General features: G+C 43.8%; 1 protein-coding gene across 1 annotated transcript; it reads left to right on the top strand.

Annotated features, from left to right (window-relative positions):
- The first annotated feature begins 3772 nt into the window (after window positions 1-3772).
- On the top strand, window positions 3773-15597 carry LOC146050413 (embryonic protein UVS.2-like). The gene is made up of 10 exons (XM_083167415.1): window positions 3773-3902; window positions 3995-4112; window positions 4447-4625; window positions 4717-4798; window positions 4933-5060; window positions 5892-6007; window positions 7617-7842; window positions 11325-11443; window positions 11857-12067; window positions 15371-15597. Exons 1-10 carry the CDS (start codon window positions 3797-3799, stop codon window positions 15373-15375), a joined length of 1290 nt encoding a protein of 429 aa, XP_083023541.1. The 5' UTR covers window positions 3773-3796; the 3' UTR covers window positions 15376-15597.
- Window positions 15598-16030: the final 433 nt, after the last annotated feature.

The raw sequence follows: 16030 nt of genomic DNA, 5'->3' as shown, positions 1-16030 counted from the left end.
CAGTGACCCGGTACAGATATCAGGAGACTCACTGCCACAAAGCAACACCTGACCCCAGTTACACACTATACAGCTAATGTACGGCCAAGGCAATCTCTTACCTTATGTAGCTGTTTTTATGTATCACAAATATTTTTATTTTGTGTATTACAGATCCAAAAGCCCTGAAAATGGCAAATGAGACATCACATTCCCCCCCAGGTATGTATTTTAAGAATTATTTATTATCTTATTTTAAATACACAATACACATGTACAGTACAATAAGAAGAACAAGTACGGTCTCATGTGTTTATATCCTTCTGGAGATATGGCCTCCAGAACTGAACACAGTACTCTTTATCAGTGGTTCTCAACCTCTGTACCCAAGTACCACCGACAGTTCATGTTTTCCAGGTCTCCTGGCAGTAGCACAGATGCACTCATTATTCACTGACACATTTTAAAAGATCACAGGTGGAGCTAATTAGTTCACCTGTGATTCTGTGTGGAGACCTGGAAAACGTGCACTGTTTGGGGTCTTTGAGGACTAAGGTTGGGAACCACTGCTCTAGATGAGGTCGTACCAACAACCTATATAGTGGCATTATTACTTCTTTCTTTCAACTGCTGACACATCTCTCTATGCAACCAAGTTACTTTAGCAGTCTGCGATGTGGGACAGTGTCAAAAGCCTTACTAAAATCTAGATAAGCTACATCTACAGCCCCACCTTGATCTATTACTTTAGTCACCCAGTCAAAAAAGTCAATAAGATTTGTTTGACATGATCTTCCCCCAGTAAACCCATGCAGTTTCGGATACTGTAAATTGCTGGTTTTGAGATGTTCTACAACTCTTTGTTTTAAGAGTGTTTCCATCAATTTCCCTACTACTGATGTAAGGCTCACTGGTCGATAATTGCTTACCTCTTCCTTGCTTCCACTTTTGTGCAGTGGGACTACATTTGCTGGTTTCCAGTCGTCTGGGATTACTTCAGTAGCTAGTGACTGGTTGAATAATTCTGATAATGGTTTAATAGCTCCCCTTTAAGCTCTTTTAGTATCCTTGGATGTATCCCATCTGGCCCCAATGATTTATCAACTTTCAGTTTTGAGAGTTCTGTGAGGAATTTCTCCTCTGTAAATGTACTTGTTTCTCCCTCATTTTTCTGGCTATACTTGCAACTTCACTGTGGCCCCTTCCCCTCTCTTTCAGCAGTGAGTACTGAGCATAAATAATTATTACAATATAATAATATTAAATTGTCCCCTTCAAGAGGACTTCCACTCTCTGTCTTTAGTCTTATTACTCCACTTTTTGTTGTTCTCCTTTCACTTATATACCTAAAAATATGCCCCCCCCCCCCCCCCGTTTATCCACTGACTGGGCCATTTTCTCCTCAGCCTGTGCTTTTGCACATCTGATTACCTTCTTAGCCTCCTTCTGTCTAACAAGATAAACCTCTTTGTTCTCATTATTCTGCGTCTGATTCAATTTCTTAAAGGGCAACTTTTTTGCTTTCACAATATTTGCTACATCTTTCACAAACCACACTGGCTTCCTTTTCCTTGTGTTGCCAGGGGGGGTTTACATGCTCATTTCCAGGCGGTTGCCTGCTCATTGCTAGGGGGGTTACATGCTCATGGCCAGGGGTTGCAGGGCCACAACACTCCCAAATTCCACACTTATGGCTAATGCTGAGCGCTCTACACTCCCCTGGCAGATGCTAGAGGTGAAGGAGCACCTCGAGCATACCTTTTTGGAGGGGTGCAGGTTCTCTATCTGCATATGAATGGAGACTTTGCATCCCCTGCCAGCCTTCTCTCCTGGCTCAGTGGAGGATTTAGGAGAGGGGGCCAGCGGCACGTCCTCTCTCATCCTCGGTACCCAGAGCTTGAGCTCCGCTGGAGCCAGGCCCCCCGTAGTACCCAATTCCAATTAATGCCTTTAATCCATTTGCAACTGTATGTATTAGCTGTCGCCACTGCATCATGAGAGCTCATTAATATTATATAGCTGTTTATATCTTGTCTTACGTAAGGGTATGTGTGGCAAATAAAACACAAATGAAACAATATAACATTAATCTAGAATGATGCTGTGTATTACACTTCACCATCTGCAACAAATGTTTAGGTCACATTATATCCAGATACGTTATTTGTGGTTAATTTATTATAATTATATTCACAGAAAATACAGATGATGGAGAACAAGAAAATATCTTCAGCAAGATTATTGCAACCAACAAAGGTAAAACAATGCAGAGATATATAATGCCAAAATACTGCAGAAACATTACTGTAACTAAAAAGATGTAAGGGTGAACTGTGGGCTTCTGTAGGGTAACCAAACGCTGAAATGCATTAAACCCTAAAAATAACCCGGGTGTGTACCGCATTTATACATCGTGTCCCCAATTGGAAGAATTACGCTTTATACATGAAATATGTTTATGATGACAATGGGCTGTTCTTAAGTAGCATCAATTGCTAAAGGGTTTAAGCTCTTATGAACATGGATAACTAGTAGACAGTCAGCCAATCAGGAAGAGTCTCTTACACGGCTCAGCCAATTACACATGAGAGATTGTTACCAAATGACGTTTGGGACTCACTGCTGTGTAAATTCCAGAGGTTGGTACACCACTAGTTGTCACGAAACTGTGATGTTCGCCTGTCCTTTACCTTTACACCAAAACTGATACGTCATTTCTTTAAATCAAGGGATTTTATACATTATATATTACAAATAACAAAAGAAACTAAGAGAACATAAAAGCTATAGCGTAAGGAATTTACAATAATAAATAGTCATACTATCGTAGCAGAATAAATGGCATTTATGCATCACATGTATCATAGATAAATATAACCCATTAATATGACCTCTAAGAACTGGAGAAAGGACACTGATACAGGGACATGAGGTATACAGTATCTAACCAAAAAGGGGGAAGCCTAGAAGGATACAGAGTATGGGAAGTGACAATGTAACATGTAGTACAGGTAGTTACTGACCTGCAGACATACAGTTGCCGTAATACCATTATTAGTGGCCCATCTGCTAATGCAGAAGAGACGCAGCTATAGAGAACCTTGCTCTTTCATTCACAATACTGTTGTTTCTTATTATTCATAGTAGTGGCTCAGTTTGTTCCCACGTCACATTGCAGTGGCGTCCCTACCTCTGGAGACACCTGGTTCTGCTGGATGCACTGCTCGCATGCCCTTGGATTGCACTAGCAAATAAAGGCCATTGACTTGTTGCTATAGGGGTGAAGTCTCATGAGTAAGGGGGACAGTCTTGCGGCCCCGGCCCCTGTTGTCATCCTCTGGGAATCCTGTCTGTATACAGTAATGTTATAGTGCGGCTCTGGCTGCTGTCACTAAGCATGAGATATTTTGTCACCCCTCAGCTAGTGCCCCCCACGTGCACCCCGCACCCCTCAGTGACAGCATTGGTCTCAAGATAATATCTTCCAATCTTTTTCATTGCTTTTGTATTTTGCTGCCATCTTTATTTGCACCCACAAGCAGCTGTTCCTGGTCCCCTGTCAGTAATCCTGCAGGGAGGTGCAGCTGTAACTACTCTGTGCCACTGGCGCTGGGCTCCCCTCAATGACCAGGCCCAAAGCTACGACAGGCTATAAAGCTCGTACAACATGCAGTCAGCTGGTTACTTTATCTCTCTTATACTATTACAAGATGAAATGAATCCCCTGAAATGAATGTCATATCGTACACCACATATGAATGCTTCCTGTCCATGTCTGGTTACTGTAGAGCACAACCTCACCGTACATGAAGGAGATATGCTTGTGAAAACTGGACGCAGCGCAATCAGCTGTACAAATTGCCTGTGGAAAAAAGCTGCAGATGGGACTGTGCCTGTTCCGTACACCTTATCCACTGCTTATAGTGAGTATCCTCATCATAACAGTGTCCTGAAGTAGTCATGGCCAACTTCTGTTCTATTATATTAATATATATCCAACCTCCTTTCCCTACAGATGCCGATCAAGTCAAAGTGTTTACAAATGCTATGGAGGAAATTGAGACACTGACGTGTGTGAGGTTTGTACCTCGGACAACAGAGAAGGATTACATCTTCATTAATACATCATATGGGTAGGTTCTTCCATTCTACGTTACAGAAATATGTCCACTTAGAGTCTAGGTGAGACAAATAAGCCTAATTAGGAAATTATTAAACTTTGTAAAGTCTGTGGACATTCAGTTAATTGGCAGAGATAATGGTGGAAGTACAGATGTGTCCTCATACATCATTGCTGCTGCGGTGTCAAACAGCCAATCTAGGTCCCCCTGGTCCCGGGAGATTCTGCTGACTGTGCTGACTATACATCTTGTATATCTGTGTGTGTGACTGAGTCTCCGTATCTGTATACAGTGTCCGACCCTGTAACCACAGAACACAATCTAATACCTTCCTCATTGCTTCCAGCTGTACCTCATTTGTTGGACGACTAGGTGGACCTCAGATGGTTGGAATAGCTATTAATGGCTGTATGTACAGAGGGGCCATACAACATGAGCTAGATCATGCCTTGGGATTTTACCATGAGCATATGAGGAGTGACCGTGATAACTATGTCACCATCAATTACCAGTACATCTCACCAGGTATTATACACAGAACAACTCCATAACTGTTGTGCTTTGCGTTATTTCCATGCGAATGTGTTTTGTAGTAATGACAGATTCCTTGTTACAGGTGATCAGATAAACTTTCAGAAGGTAAACACTAATAACCTGGGTATGGAGTATGACTATGGCTCAGTGATGCATTATGCCAAGTAAGTTGTGCCCACAGTTATTACCTGATAGAGGATGATGCTTGTATGTAATTAGTGCACATTGGTCTTATAATGGTCCCTATTACTATATTGTGCTGATTACACCTATATCTTGTCTCTTATCTATCTGACAGCTATGCATTCTCTAACACTACAAATAAACTCACCATTGTACCCAAGCCTGACCCAACCGTGCCCCTTGGCCAAAAAAATGGACTGAGTATCTTGGACATTTCTAAAATTAACCGGCTTTATCAGTGCAGTAAGTAATTATATATATATATGTGTATATATAGGTTTTATTATTTATTATCTCCCTAACAAATAAACTGGTGGATTGGAGCATGCAGTGCCCACAGTGAGATGATATCATGGGGGCACGTAATGAGGTGTGGTTACCAACCATCCAATAGGAATGCTCAACCACAAGACAAGGCTGGCCAATCATTAGATGGGGCATGTTCTGACCAACATAGGAAAAGATTAGAACTATAGTTATTAGAAATATCACTGACGTAAGACCACCTTATTGTAGGTTGTATTCTAGTTCATCAGCTTCATCTTTGTAGCTTCTCTGGAGCAAGTATTGGAGATCATCTGGGGGACTCGCTTGCTTCACCGTACACAGTAAACATTTATATATGTAATCACAAATATGATATCTAAAGGCTTCTCAGTATATATAGAATACCCTGCATATAATGTATCTCCATCCTATACACAATAGAGGCAGCGTTTATAAGTGAGAATAAATAGTGCATATCACCACCGTGCGATGCTTACCTCTATACTGTATATACAATGGTGAACATACTGGTAGGTTCCCAACAATGGGGAATGTGTCTGCTATCAGATTAGTGATCATACTACACAATACTGTACAATTCCCGGCTTATATGTTTTATATTCTGGAAGGATGAGTAACAACGGCTGCCTCTATCACAGATATTCTGACACGCAGCCACATTGAACTATTTGTGTATAGTGCCGGTCCATGTGGACATATATATATAAAATACTTCCTAGTAATATGTAACGTGTTATGCATTACCTCATGTACAGTCATTTATTGATGTCACGTTTTGCCCCTTAGGTGTTTGTGCTAATTTGCTGAATGATAATAATGGAACTCTGACTTCCGCCAACTATCCCTCCGCCTATCCCAACAGTGCCAGCTGTGTTTGGTTGATCAGAACCCCATCTGGACAGGTACAGTAATCAGTGGGAGGATCAGGTGACAGACAGAAGGAAGGTGCAAGACACAGGAATAATATGACACTTTTCATATCAGTTCAGTCACTTTTGGGAGACATATCCAATACTTTTTGATAATAGACAATCTAGTTTAATGTAGTGGGTGACGGGGTTCTGATTTTGCATGTAAAGAGAAGGAGAGGAATGGCTGCCGCTGCAGCTGCCTCTGTCCCCCACTAAGCACACAGCACTGAGCAGCATTTTTGGGGATGGAGAGAGAGGCTGCTGCAGCAAGTTAGTTCTCTCTCTCTCTGCAATAGCAGAGGAGGGAAGCGGGACCCAGACTCCTCCAACAGACCTGGTAGTAGTACCTGCTCCACCTTGGTGCCACTGGGGAGAGCTGGATGGAGCAAAATGGGGAAGTTGGTGGTGGTCAGTAAGGAAAGCTCCACCTTGGTGCCACTGGGGAGAGCTGGATTACCCAAAATGGGGAAGTGGGGGGTGGTCAGTTAGGAATGGATCTGAGGTTGTGCCACAAACATGTGGGAGAGTTTACAATGTCCGCTAGTTCTTTACATCCTCTTGGACAATGGTTCTCAATCTCAGCATGGGGTCACGACTCAAGTTTGCTGACCATGATGTGATGAAAGGGGTATTAAAAATCCCCCTTCCAATTTATACATCCTCTGATCACACTCTACCTTTCCCCATCCCCCATTCCCATCTTTGTCACCTTCTGCCTCTTCCTGTCATCCTCTGCATCGCCATGCAGCCACTGCTTCATCCTCTGTCCCACGCCTACCCTTTGCTCTTGCTTACACCTACTGGCACAACCTGTCAACCTCACCTCCCACTGCTTCCTCATGCCACTCTCTGCCTCACATTCATCCTATGTATCCCTCTGACTCTCCTTAACCACCCTTTGTTTCTTTCTAATCACCTTCTGCCACTCTCTGTCTCTCTGCCATCTTTGTCACCATATGTCTCCCATAGTCACCCTCTGCATCCCCCTACCAGCCACTTACTCAACCTTTTTCTTGCTCTCACCCTACCTGACTCCCTACTGCCAGCTGCCACTACCTGTCATTCCCCTACCTCCCCAGGCTCCCACTGCCTCTTAATGCTACCATGTGCCACCCATCAGCTTCTTTCCTCTCATTCACTGCTTCATCTGTGTCACCCAATTTTTTTTTTTTACCAACTGCCCCTCTGTCATCCATAAAGTCAGGTGTACACTTTAATAATCGCATAATTATATACAAAATAACACATACAGGGCAGGGACTCCAATGGGATCTCCTCCCCGCTATCATGTGAGAAATGAAGGGATTGCATTAGTGGGCACATCACTTCTGTGTTATACCCTCACAGTGCTGCCATGCTTGTGGAATCTGCTAACCAGACACGTCTGGCAACCATTCTGTGGTAACTTGCTGGGGTCCTTTAATAACTTTTATTGTCTGACCGGGTCCAAGAGCAAAATAGTTTGAGATCCCCTTCTCTAGGTGTTCCCGTCCTTAAGTTTGGTAAAAAAAAAGTAAATACATGAAAATACAGAGTGAGTTTAATGTCAAGGTTAATTGACAACATACAAGCATTTGATCAATTACTGTTTCTTGTTTAGGCTGCCCTGAACTTCTTTGCTTTTGATGTTCAATCCACAACTGATTGCGCCTCTGACTACATCAAGATTTATGACGGTCCCAGTAAGAATCATCCTTTGTTGCTGGACAGAACCTGTGGGACTGGTCTGATCCCACTAATCATTGCTTCCACTAGTGAGATGCTGGTGGAGTTTGCCAGTGACAGCAGCGTTACAGGGGTCGGATTCAAAGCTTCTTACACCTCAGGTACTATACTAAGTTATCACTTGTGTAAGTGTTATATTATCCTACTCTATGACACAATGTAACATTATACAGATGTAGCCAAGCTTATTACATTGAATGGTGATCCGTGGCACATATACAGATGTAGCCAAGCTTATTACATTGAATGGTGTTCCGTGGCATATCTACAGATATTGCCAAGATTATTGCATTGAATGGTGATCCGTGGCACATATACAGATGTAGCCAAGCTTATAACATTGAATGGCGATCCGTGGCACATATACAGATGTAGCCAAGCTTATTGCATTGAATGGTGATCCGTGGCATATATTCAGATGTAGCCAAGCTGATTGCCTTGCATGGTGATCTGTGGCACATATACAGATGTAGACAAGCTGATTGCATTAAATGGTGATCCGTGGCACATATACAGATGTAGCCAAGCTTATTGCATTGAATGGTGATCCGTGGCACATATTCAGATGTAGCCAAGCTTATTGCATTGAATGGTGATCCGTGGCATTTTTACAGATGTAGACAAGCTTATTGCATTGAATGGTGATCCATGGCACATATACAGATATAGCCAAGCTTATTGCATTGTATGGTGATCCGTGGCATATATTCAGATGTAGCCTAGCTGATTGCCTTGCATGGTGATCTGTGGCACATATACAGATGTAGACAAGCTGATTGCATTAAATGGTGATCCGTGGCACATATACAGATGTAGCCAAGCTTATTGCATTGAATGGTGATCCGTGGCACATATTCAGATGTAGCCAAGCTTATTGCATTGAATGGTGATCCGTGGCATTTTTACAGATGTAGACAAGCTTATTGCATTGAATGGTGATCCATGGCACATATACAGATATAGCCAAGCTTATTGCATTGTATGGTGATCCGTGGCATATATTCAGATGTAGCCAAGCTGATTGCCTTGAATGGTGATCTGTGGCACATATACAGATGTAGACAAGCTGATTGCATTGAATGGTGATCCGTGGCACATATACAATGTAGCCAAGCTTATTGCATTGAATGGTGATCCATGGCACATATACATATGTGGCCAAGCTTAATGCATTGAATGGTGATCTGTGGCACATATACAGATGTAGCCTAGCTTATTGCATTGAATGGTGATCCATGGCATATATACAGATGTAGACAAGCTTATTGCATTGAATGGGGATCCGTGGCACATATACAGATGTTGCCAAGCTGATTGCATTGAATGGTGGTCCATGGCATATATACAGATGTAGACAAGCTGATTGCACTGAATGGTGATCTCTGGCACATATACCGATGTAGCCAAGCTGATTGCATTGAATGGCGATCCGTGGCATATATACAGATGTAGCCAAGCTTATTGCATTGAATGGTGATCTGTGGCATATATACAGATGTAGCCAAGCTGATTGCATTGAATGGCGATCCGTGGCATATATACAGATGTAGCCAAGCTTATTGCATTGAATGGTGATCTGTGGCATATATACAGATGTAGACAAGCTGATTGCATTGTATGGTGATCTCTGGCACATATACAGATGTAGCCAAGCTGATTGCATTGAATGGTGATCCGTGGCATATATACAGATGTGGCCAAGCTTATTGCATTGAATGGTGATCTGTGGCATATATACAGATGTAGCCAAGCTTATTGCATTAAATGGTGATCTCTGGCATATATACAGATGTAGCCAAGCTAATTGCATTGAATGGCGATCCGTGGCATATATACAGATGTGGCCATTGTACTCTGATGCAGCGGCACTCTGCCACACATAGTCGCACTACATTATTTTGTCTAATTTAGTCATAGTGGCCACAGGTGCGAATGGTGAGATTGGCTTGTCAGCGACATAGTAGCAAACTAGTCACAACCACGCCTAGTTGCAGCCACGATGAGCGTGACTTTATCTGTATTTTCATTAATTAAAACATTTACTAATTACTGACAATGAAACTAAATGGAATACACTATGGGGATCATTCTAATTGCGTCAGTAAGCTGCGAAGCTCGCTGCGTAATAAGTTCCTGTGATGCCGCACGGCGAGTACCCCCCGCAGCGCCGTATCCCCTTGCAGCCATACGTGGGGATGTGTTATGAATTTCGCCGACCATCTAATGATTTTCCTGCCTTTGCAAATATAATTCAATTGAGATCGACTTATATTTGTGGCCACTGAAACGAAGACAGGGCGGGCGGATTATGTCATGTGACGTCAGCCGCCCATTACCGACAGGCATCAGCCTGCCCACATACCCATGGGAATGCCCAGCGTTTTCAAAGCGATGTCAATGAAATGCTGGGTGTTCTTATGTCCCAGCGCCACCACCGTCTGCCCCCATCCCTCCCTCCCATGGGCTGGCGACAGTGTCAATTTTGCATGCAGAATTGTGCATACCCAAACCTGACCGGCAGGGCAGGGGCCAAATTCAGTTCACTCCGTGTGAACGAACATAAACAATGATAGGTAATGGGGTTTCGATCAAAATATTTAAATCAAACTAATTAGGCAAAAGCCTTTGCCACCACCGCCATGCAAGCCCTCCCCACCAACGCCATGCAAGCCCTCCCCTCCACCGCCATGCAAGCCCTCCCCACCACCGCCATGCAAGCCCTCCCCACCACCGCCATGCAAGCCCTCCCCAACACCGCCATGCAAGCCCTCCCCACCACCGCCATGCAAGCCCTCCCCACCACCGCCATGCAAGCCCTCCCCACCACCGCCATGCACATCTGCTATGCTCTCATTTATAACCCCACTTACCCTCCCAGGACCTTCTCAGAACTTTGTATTTCCTCCCCCTGATAATCAGCTCACATACTATTTCCACAAAAAGACTCCTCTTGCATACCTCCCAACTTGTAGGGAGACGAAGGAGGGAAACAGGGATGTGTGCCATAAATTCCAGGGGTGTGGACTAATTAAATGGGCGTGGTCTATACTCACAGCTCCCCGCGAGGCCACCCCCCCATTTTGACGCTATGGGGGCATGACCCAGAGGCTCTGTGAGCCTCTAGCCATACTCCCAGCCCCCCGGCTGCGGGAATAGACGCTGTGCGCATGTGCACAACGTTTATTCCCTGCTGCTCAGCAGCTGACAGGGGGTCTCCCAAAAGCCTCCCCCCTCGCCGCGGGACACTGCCGGCCATGGGAGGGACGCGGGAATGTCCCCAAAAACCGGGACATTCCCGCGGTAATCAGGACTGTTGGGAGATATGCTCTTGTACTGTACTCTATCTATGTACAATCCAAGTTATATATTGGCTCTTCCCCGTCTCACCTCAAATACCTCCACTTCACCTGAGACATCTTCTACCAAGCATCCCATAAGCTCCTGTCCTGCCAACGCCATCTGTCTTCCTCTCAGTCTATTAATTATTATCATTTAGCTATCAGATCTTATTACGTAGCCTGCTACCTTACTGGATTTATATTAAATGCTATTTTCCTCTGTTTTATACCATATCTCCCTATAGTACAATGTGGAGGAAATTTCTTTGCCTCCGAGAAGAACTTTACCTCTCCTGGATACCCCGTTGCGTACAGTCCAAACTTAGATTGTACCTTCAACATCACAGCCCCTGTGGGATATAAGGTAAGGAACATTTGTGGCCTAAGATAATTTGTGCAGTGATTTCAGTTATTGTATTGGAGCTTTAGTGTTATCAGGAAGGTGTAACATACACCTACAGTTTACATTCTACAGTGTCTGCATGATCTGGGGGTGGTCACAGATATGACACATGATGAGGAGGAGGAGGAGGAGGAGGAGGGGGAGGAGGAGGAGGATGCTTATATTGATAAGATCACAGCTTGTATAACTGTATCTTAGAATCTAACTTAGAGAATATACTTATAAACATGGCGCACCTAGGCAGGACATGTAAATACAGACCACTGTGTGTTATAAGAGACGTCAGCACAGTTTTGAGAACAATGGTTTATTCATCTTGTCTGCTTTCTATATGTCTATTTGTTCCTCATAAATGATATTTCTGGATTTTACAGATATCACTGACTGTAACAGATTTTCTACTGGAGCAATCCCAATTCTGCATCTCAGACTATATGCAGGTCCGGGATCGCAATACGGTGTATGGTCCATTCTGTGCTGATTACGATATTCCTCCCATAACCTCCTCTGGGAATACTCTGACATTGAAGTTCCACAGTAATCGCAGCACACAGGAAAAGGGTTTCCATGCTTCCTACACCTTCAGTAAGTAATATATCCCCATGTATTCACCACACAAACACTATTGGTCTTACTGGTGTCATTTATTAGCTAGAATTGGGGTTTTTCTCCTATACTAATACCAGGGTTGCCTACCTGACCCTTTCCTTCAGGGAGAACATGCTCTGCTCCTGGGCTTCCCTGGTAATGTATGATTGCCAGCACCTGTGGTGACACCTTTCTTATCTGTTACCTAGCTCCCCACATGTGCTGGCAATCATACATTATCCATACCTCCCAGCATGCCCCTCTCCAGGAGGACACAATGCTCTGCTCCTGGGCTTCCCTGGTAATGTATGATTGACAGCACCTGTGGTGACACCTTTCTTATCAGTTATCTAGCTCCCCACAGGTGCTGGCAATCATACATTATCCATACCTCCGAGCATGGCCCTCTCCAGGAGGACACAATGCTCTGTTCCTGGACTTCCCTGGTAATGTAGGATTGCCAGCATCTATGGTGACACCTTTCTTAAAACCACAGGGGGAGAGAAAGAAACTCATGTGGGGTGCACTCTAGGTCCCCTATTAAAATTGTTCTGAAGGAATTAGGATTTTTATATTTTTTTTATGATTTTATTTGCTTGTGCATAAATTATATGTAAAATACTATACAAAATTGTGAGAGAATAATACATTTTATACACTAACACATTGCTGTGTACTTTTTGTTATACATATTTACTGCGAATATATATTCTGCAAAATACATACTGGTATCTTTAATACCCCGCCTGTCTGTCAAATTTCTTATAAAGGATGACCATCATATATCCCATCAATCATGCACCATTGATGTTTATACAGTAGGTGTCACTTAAGGGTCTAATCATTGGTCAAAGAAAATGACAAAAACAGACAAACAAAGTATTTACACCAATCTATATTTACATATATACAATATACAATATCTGCCTCAATCCGATTCTCTTTATATCAAATTCTCCCTATGCAAAGGAACTGCGTATAGTGCCCTTGTTATACTTTGTATAATTTCACATGTTGTATGTTGGATGGTAAAATTGTATCAATCTCTCAATCAGTACCACACTCTGAACATGATACTCTTATAATTGGCAACAAACTGCAACTTTCTTTCTTAATTGGGCTGGTGGCCTAATGGTCTGTGCTTACTAATCTCACAGGCACAAATATTCGCTATTTTTAATCAGATGGTAATTCGCCACATACCTAATTACATAAATAATTGCCAAAAAGCATTCACCAACAAATATTCACAAATGCGCACATGAGAATAGCAGATAAACGGCTGAACACTCGGCAATATAAAACTGCCTCTCACAGTAAATAGCCAGCCTATTATTCTTTGCTTCAAAAACAGTGCATACAAATGGGTCAAAAATTGATATAGCACCTGTCCACCTGCACTCACAAATGCTGGCAGTCTTAGCAGATACACCACTATATGCACAGAATAGCAGGACAACAATTAAACAATTTCTAAGGATTGAAAAGGACCGTTTATCTCACTTATAGCCAGCGGTAGCCTCTGTAGCGGCTGGCCGCGGACTCGGTAGAGAGGTCCGGTTACCAGTTACGGCGCTGAATAGCGCGTGTCTCCAGTTGTATCAGACGGGAATCCCAGCAGAGCGGAGACGAATCGCCGGTCACGTGAGCGCCCACAAGATCGGCTCTTGTGACGTATATGTTTCGCAGGAGGCTTGTTCACACGGCAGCCTTGTGAACAAGCCTCCTGCGAAACGTACGTCACAAGAGCCGATCAAGAGTCAGTAATTTCATGTGCTGTGGGAGATAAATCGCTGGGAGTGCGCTCCCGCTGCCAGCCCTTCATGGTCGCTGGTCACAGGTGCATGCTCCTCCGATTATGGCTAAAAATTGCTGTCCGCTGGTGCACAATGCACTGTGTCGCACATGGCTACACCAGTGCACCACCTGACTACACCTGTGCACCACCTGACTACACCTGTGCACCACCTGACTACACCTGTGCACCACCTGAACACCTGTGCAGCACCTGACTACACCTGTGCCCCACCAGACTACACCTGTGCACCACCTGACTACACCTGTGCACCACCTGACTACACCTGTGCGCCAGTGACCAGCGATTTCTTGTCAAAATGAGGTAGAGACAGAATGAGACAGAACAGTTTGCAATTTTCAGCCATAAACTTACCATCGGAAATCTTTATGCCCCACACTTTAATAAACTTATCTAAAACCTTAAACTATCTTAACACTAAAATAACGAGACAGACACAAGTGCTGGCATTTCAAATATATGATGTCATATTTATTAATTGACAGCTATAACTATAAAAGGGGTGGCGGCCCTAAAGAACGGTCATAGAAAAGAGAGCGAGGGGTAAGGTCACAACACACCATTCATACATCGTTGGTGTCCAACTCTCCCCTCGCGACCCACCCGTGCGGATGGTGCAGCCCACCCCCTGTCCAAGGGGCGTGGGCTAGCGACATATTGATGTCGGGAGAGTGCACCCCACTATCTTCATATGATATTAATTTAAACAAGGACCATTCTTTACCGTCGCCAAACAGATAGAATGTTAGGGAGGGAGGGTGGGGAAAATCCGACCAGAGAGGCAGATCACCTGACTTCCTGCCTATTCCCAGCTCAAGGAACTCCTCCCTTGGTCCCTAATTGGCTATCCTGATGTTGTCATCACACCCTGTCATCACACAACCTAAAGTGCAGACAGCTCAGATTCCTTCGGTAGTTTATGTCACCTCTTGCTTAATCAGCCCTCGGTTTTCTAAATCGCTGGTCGCTGATAAAAACAGTACACTGAGCAATATATTGCTGAGCGGTTCTAAGACAAAACTGCTCAGCGACCAAATCGCACGGTGTGTACACAGCTAGAGTAATGGTCCCTACGCACAGAGCGATGGTGAGTCATGTTCTAAGCAATTTAACTAGATTTGAATAGATCGCTTAGTAAACTATCTAAAATTGCCCCTTGTAAAGGGACCATAGTGATAGTGAAGCACAGCCCAGCGGCAGCTATCTCCTGTCTAGATTTATACTGCATGCAGTTTACTGTAAATCCAGATTGTTCAGCGCACATCACTTACACATCGCTGGTGCATCGCTATCACATCGCTGGTGCATCGCTGTGTGCTGAGCCATCTAGCATCACTCAGATCGCTGGCACACGTCGCTATGTGTGTAGGCCCCATAACCCAACACTTTATTAAACTGAACAATGCATCAAGAAGATTATTAAAGTATGTACATATGTGTAACAAATCATTTACTAACGTCTGTTTATTTCTGTTTCCTTACAGTATAAGTGAGGCATATCACACACCGCAGCAATATCACACTGTACAACGAACATCACAGGAACAGTATAATAACCATCGTATATGTGGTGCAGCAAATCTCCGTCATTCTCACAAATGCCATCGGAGAACCATAAATGAAAACCATTGTATGCAATATGAAGACAGTTATTTATTATATCCCTGTATATTTATGACTGTGATTACACTGTATTTCTGAGGACCGGTAAGAGTTAGGACAGTAGAATGTGCAATTAATAAAACAGACAAATGGTACACCTGTGTGTGATATGATTTATGACATCATGCTCGATATTACGTGACTAAGTAAACCTAATGAAAGTTGGAGCATTGAAGGGGTCCATGATTATTAATCAAGGTTGCCTACTCTCCCTGAATGGCCGGGAGGGTCCCGGAAATTGGGTTTCCCTTCCCGCCCCCCATACAGGCATTGCACGGCGGGGAGCGGGGCTAAAATGATGAGATCACTATGGGCACGCCCCTAATAGGACAGCCACCCGTGTGGCTCCACCCCCAAACCGCCCCTTCCCCCTCCCGGGTCGGCAGTCATGTTATTAATTAGAGCTTATTGCTTTACTCCATGATATTTGTACCAGGATATATGAGACCAGACCCAAGCTATGCCTGACTGTAGACCAGCAC

This window comes from Crinia signifera, chromosome 12, assembly GCF_055691185.1.
Source record: "Crinia signifera chromosome 12, ASM5569118v1, whole genome shotgun sequence".
Lineage (NCBI taxonomy): Eukaryota > Metazoa > Chordata > Amphibia > Anura > Myobatrachidae > Crinia > Crinia signifera.
Note: the sequence above shows the minus strand (reverse complement) of the source record. Positions and strands in the feature narration are given on the sequence as shown.

Excerpts from the sequence above, each read along its gene's own strand:
- LOC146050413 (XM_083167415.1), top strand. The coding sequence starts at position 3,797 with ATGCTTGTGAAAACTGGACGCAGCGCAATCAGCTGTACAAATTGCCTG. Across the intron at positions 4,799-4,932 it reads TCAGTGATGCATTATGCCAA|CTATGCATTCTCTAACACTA; the intron begins GTAAGTTGTGCC and ends TCTATCTGACAG. Across the intron at positions 7,843-11,324 it reads CAAAGCTTCTTACACCTCAG|TACAATGTGGAGGAAATTTC; the intron begins GTACTATACTAA and ends ATCTCCCTATAG.